The sequence below is a fragment of the Penaeus vannamei genome, chromosome 7 (assembly GCF_042767895.1).
Source record: "Penaeus vannamei isolate JL-2024 chromosome 7, ASM4276789v1, whole genome shotgun sequence".
In the NCBI taxonomy this organism is placed as follows: domain Eukaryota; kingdom Metazoa; phylum Arthropoda; class Malacostraca; order Decapoda; family Penaeidae; genus Penaeus; species Penaeus vannamei.
In genome coordinates this window covers 13,601,101-13,606,100 of record NC_091555.1, presented here as the reverse complement: position 1 = coordinate 13,606,100, position 5,000 = coordinate 13,601,101, and the positions used below count along the sequence as shown (strand labels likewise).

Genomic DNA, 5,000 nt, shown 5'->3' with positions numbered 1-5,000 from the left:
CTCCTGGTTCAGGAAGCAAGTCAAGAAGGACTGTGTCACAAGAGAGAAAGGAACACTTATTGTCCAAAGATGGTGGTAGGCTTTCAGCAGTAAGGAGGAGTGCAGATAACTCAGACAGTACTGAAAGTGGTGAAGTAAGTGAAACATTAACTAGGCCTAACAGCAGAGGCAAAGCTGCATCATCCACTAATAATACAGAAACGAGTAGTTTAGAAACAAATGAGAAAAGAATGGTGGGATTCCCCAATAAAAGGAAAGCAATTGGTGGCAGAAGGAGAAGTAGCAATCATGATGAAGCCAAACTCAATGAAGTGTTGGAAAGTGTTGCAAAGGACTTTGAGAGAGACATTGATGATGATCATTATGACAGGCTAGAAAAGGATTTCATGTTGGGAAACAAATCCCCTGAAAAAGCGAAGAGTGATAAGTCTCTTGTTACTGAAAAAGAGGACTTGAATGTCTCAGAGTCAAGTAACTCGTGCATGGATGACAGCAAAAGTACAAGCTCGACAGAATTCGTAATTACATCTTCAGTAAGTGCAAAAACTTCAAGTGTCCCGGTGTCACAGTCGGGTAGCAGTAGCCCCAACCCCAATAGGAGAAGTGCAAGTAGTAGAAAATTGTGTGATGTAGTCCGCAGTCTTCAAAAGAAGCAAGCAGAGTCTCCAAGTACAGTAACAGATGCAGAGAAACCAACATTTTTAAAGGATCTCAACAACTGGAGTTCGGATAAGTCGAGGCAAGTAAGTCCACAGTCAGGTCATGACCTTCAGTCCTCCGGTACTACCTCAGCACCCACCATAAGGCCACAGAGTGATACCACCACGTCAGAGACTGTACATAGTCCCAGTGCACCTTCTACCCCAGAAAACACAACCTTGATCTCTTCTAAGGCACCTTCACAGACACCTAAGCAAGCAGTCACCACCCCCAAGGCTGCACCTGCCAAAGCTAGTACCAACAAACCCTCCTCCACCTCCCCCACCTCATCACCCATCACTAGTCACAATCCAGCACCAGTGGTGACTGTAACTTCATGTTCACCAGCACTTGCACCTACTACCACTGTTACCTCCAGCTTGAGCAATGCAACCGTTTCTGCTACAACAGATTCTAACACAGTGCTTTTAGGAATGTCTTCTGCTTCACCAGTCCACAAAGTTGTCACTTCAGCATCATCTTCATCAGCCCAGACTACCAGTGATGAACATTTAACAGTTCTGCCAAGCATACCAGTTTCAATCAAGCCATCAGTAACAGTAAATGTCACTAACTCTGGATTTACTTCACCTGTCACTATGTCACGTGTTCAACAGTTCCCTTGTGTTACTGCCCCTGGGTCAATTGCAAGTCCCAAAGCAGTGGAATTAGCACCAGTGAAAGGTACTTCTAAGCAGCTTCACATTGCACCAAAGCCAGTTAAAACACCTTCATCATTAGCAACCTCAACACCTGCAGGCCAGGTGTCTATATCTGTTTTGCCTCCAGGAACCCAGAAGCAAATGCCTAAGCCTGTACAAATTGCTCCCAAACCCCCTGCTGGTACATCTCACAATCTGCCAAATACTCAACTTGTAGCCCCACAGCCAGGTCACATGATGCAGACACAAGTACAGGCACAGGTACAAGCTATACCACAAGTTCAGACAGTTCAAGCAATACCTCAGCCTGTACAAACCCTGCAGGCAATCCCTCAGCCAGTACAAACTGTGCAAACTCTTACTCCCCCCATGCAGACAGTGACTGCTATGCCAGTGCAGGCTGTCATGACTCAGTCTCTTATTGACCCTACACAATTGGTAACCCCATCTTCACCAGCGAAGATAATTACACAGCCAATTTTTGTAACTTCATCTATGCAGAGTGCAGTCACATACAGTATTTCACCTCAAGCAATAGGTCAGAGTCATTTACCAGGCAATGTGAGTGCAGTAGCTCGAGTGTTAACACCAACTATGGTGGGCAAGGTGGCAGCGAAACCACAGCCTCATCTAATGACCCCAAAGGTACCAGGTCCTCTTGTTACCTTTACTACAGGTGCGGTTGGTGGTTCCAGTGGTGTTAGACCAATAGTTCCTCTACCACAACAAGTACAGGCACCACAGCAACCACAGATACTTGCTGTCAGTGTCATGCCTGTTGGTTCAACCCATGTCTCATCACTGCCAGGACAGGCAGGGCTACTACCTGGTACACAAGGCCCGATGATAACAACCGGTCATCCTGCTGGACAGCATCATGCTTTTATCCCAGTTACTGCAGCAAATCAGCCAAATCAACCACAGTCACACAGTACTATGCCTCTCACCCAATCCCCAGTATGTGCTTCTACATCAGCTTCTCAGGTGCCTATTGCTTCTGACACTGCTAACCTTACTTTATCATCAACAGAAGTTTTGGTGAATTCTCCTATTGATAGTAGTTCATCAAGTGGAACACAGTCAGAATCAGTTCCTCTTAATCAGCAAAACAAACCAGTTTTAGCTGAACAAAATTTGAATTCTGCAATTTCTCCTGTAACATTTAACAATACTGAAGCAATATCTAGTCTTCCTTCTAACACAACCAATGCAAACCCCTCTTGTACCATCGCTGCTTTAACTCCAGAGAACCCACATCAATCTACATTACCTGTCTCAAAAGCAAGCAATAGTGTGCCTGTTGTGGCAGGAGTGAAAGGTGCATCAACTGTGAAAGTTGACAGTCCAAATTCTGCACAGGCATGTAAAGTAGTTGAAAATGCTTTTAGAAGTGGGATACCTGGGAATATTAAAATCACAGAAATTCCCAAAGGAGGTGTTAGAAGTAATGGGCCAGTTCATATTGCAAATGTAAAACCCAAAGTCACGATATCGCAGATGCAAGTGAAACCTCAAATGGCTTCTCCATCTGTTACAATAACAACATTAAATGACACTCCCCAGTCCATTAAACAAAGTGTAGCTAATGGATCAAAGATGGCCAGTTCATTCAAACAGACTAATACAACTTCCAGTGTAGCACTGAAATTAACGTCAAGTGTTAGTGTTGTACAGCACAAATCTGGAACGGGTAAAAATTTTGTTGCACCATCTCAAGTGGAAATGGAGACTTTTGTTTCAAATCCTATCACAATAGTTGAGAAAAATAAAGCCGGGAATGTAATGTCCAGTACTAATACAGAGAGAGAAGTAGCAAATCCCCCAGTAGCAAAAACAGACAAGGATGATTCATCTCCAGTAGGTCAAGATAAAGGTGATACTTCTACTCCTGATCTTCCCGTTTCTATATCACCTCCTGCTCAGCATAAAACAGATAAAGAAGATCAAGGAGGAATGCTGCAGGTAAAGGCAGAAAAAGGAAAGAACATGATTACATCTGTTTCACCCTTTAAGATGCAAGAATTGAGAACTATTGATAAGGGTCAGAATGTCAATGGAAAGAACCCAGGTAACATGGAGAAGTCACAAGAGAAGAAAAACTCTGACAAAAAGAAAGAACCTTTACTAAAGAGGACTTTATTCAAGACTAAAAGTCAGGATGAAAAGAAGCCCCCAGGTATGTCTCCGGTGTGTAGAACAAAGAGTCAGGAAGAAAAGAAGACATCAAATGCTTTCTCTCCTCTGCATGAAAGTAGTGTATATGCATTTGAACCTGACTTTGAGTCTTCGCCTCTGGAGGAAACTTCTCCTTTTTCACAGAGAATAAAGAACATCCAGCCATCTCCTGGGACATCACCTGTGAAACCAAATAATGCAATTAAACCCCAGCTACCAGCCCTTCATTTGAATAAACCCCCTGCCAAGGCAGTAGGACCTCATACTCCAGCTAGATCCCCAGTAGCAAGATCTTTAGCACCAATGATTGCAGGTAGGCCAAAGTCATCATCAGGAACAAGTCCTTCAGGAATTACTGCACCATCCCAACCAGCAACAGCAGGAAAGAGACCAGGTGTAACAACACCACCAGCACCACTGACAAAGGCAGCTAGTATTGGAACAGAAACTCAAATTGTGAATAAGGTGAATCAGGGTGAAGCTACTCCAGCAGTGCCTAAAGCTTCAGAAGAACAGATGAAGGTTGGGGCAGAGTGTGAAACATCATCTTCAGGTGAAGGAACTGCCAAGAAAAGTGTGAGCAGTACATCAATTGCTATTCAGTGTGATATGGATGAAGGAATGGAAGTTGTCAATGAGAATGGTGTACGTGCCAATGAAAGTGGGACTCAGACTGAGGGGCCAAGTAAATTTCCCCTGCCTCCAACTGCTTCTCCTTTTTATTACCTTCCATTGGCAATGGCAGCTCTTGGGGAAAAGCTCCCTGCTCAGTTAGTGCAACAGATGCTGGCTAAAACTCAAGGTTTAGTTGGTGCTGCAGAGGCAGGTATGATTCTCCAACAGGCAGCTCAGCTTGCACAGCAGCATCAGAAATTACAACAACAGGGAACTCCTGGGGCCACTCCCATTTCTAGTACATCTGCCGTAAAACCCATAAAGCCATCATCTATCCCAGGGTTAGCTGTAGCCCCACTTCTTTCAGGAACACCTGGGAATCCTAATGTTGTTTCAGTTAATCTTGTGAGACCTGTTGGTAAAACTCAGGAGTCCTCATCATCAGGTAGTGAGATATCTGTTCAATCCCCTGTCACAGTCACCTCTGTTACTAGCACATCCCCTGGTAATACCGTCACCACATGTACCTCTTCAACCTCAGTTCCTCTCCCAGCTGTCACTACCCACTGCAATACAACTAGTACCTCTGCCCCTGCAGTCACAACTCTTGCCTCAGCTTCCACCTCCCCATCCCCAGTTACTGCTCGACCAGGAGTCAGTAGAATTGATGCTAAACCTACCCATATACCTCCTCATAGACCTCAGCCTACTCCATCAGTCCAGCCAAGTGAAGAGGTGAGCACTCCATCCTTAGCCAAACCAACAAAATCAGGAAGACAAAAAGAAAAGGAAGATTCGTCTAAAACACACACAGAGGATGCAGAGCCTCCTGTCCGACGTCGCAGTGGT

General features: G+C 44.6%; 1 protein-coding gene across 1 annotated transcript in view; it reads left to right on the top strand.

Annotated features, from left to right (window-relative positions):
• Window positions 1-5,000, top strand: part of Jarid2 (Jumonji, AT rich interactive domain 2) — a gene marked incomplete at its 5' end in the record, with an annotated part of 72,144 nt that overhangs the window by 25,014 nt on the left and 42,130 nt on the right. Inside the window, 1 exon segment of the mRNA XM_070123531.1 lies at window positions 1-5,000. This exon segment is cut by the window's left edge and continues 1,017 nt beyond it; it is cut by the window's right edge and continues 200 nt beyond it. Within this exon segment, the coding sequence (XP_069979632.1) occupies window positions 1-5,000 (5,000 nt within the window).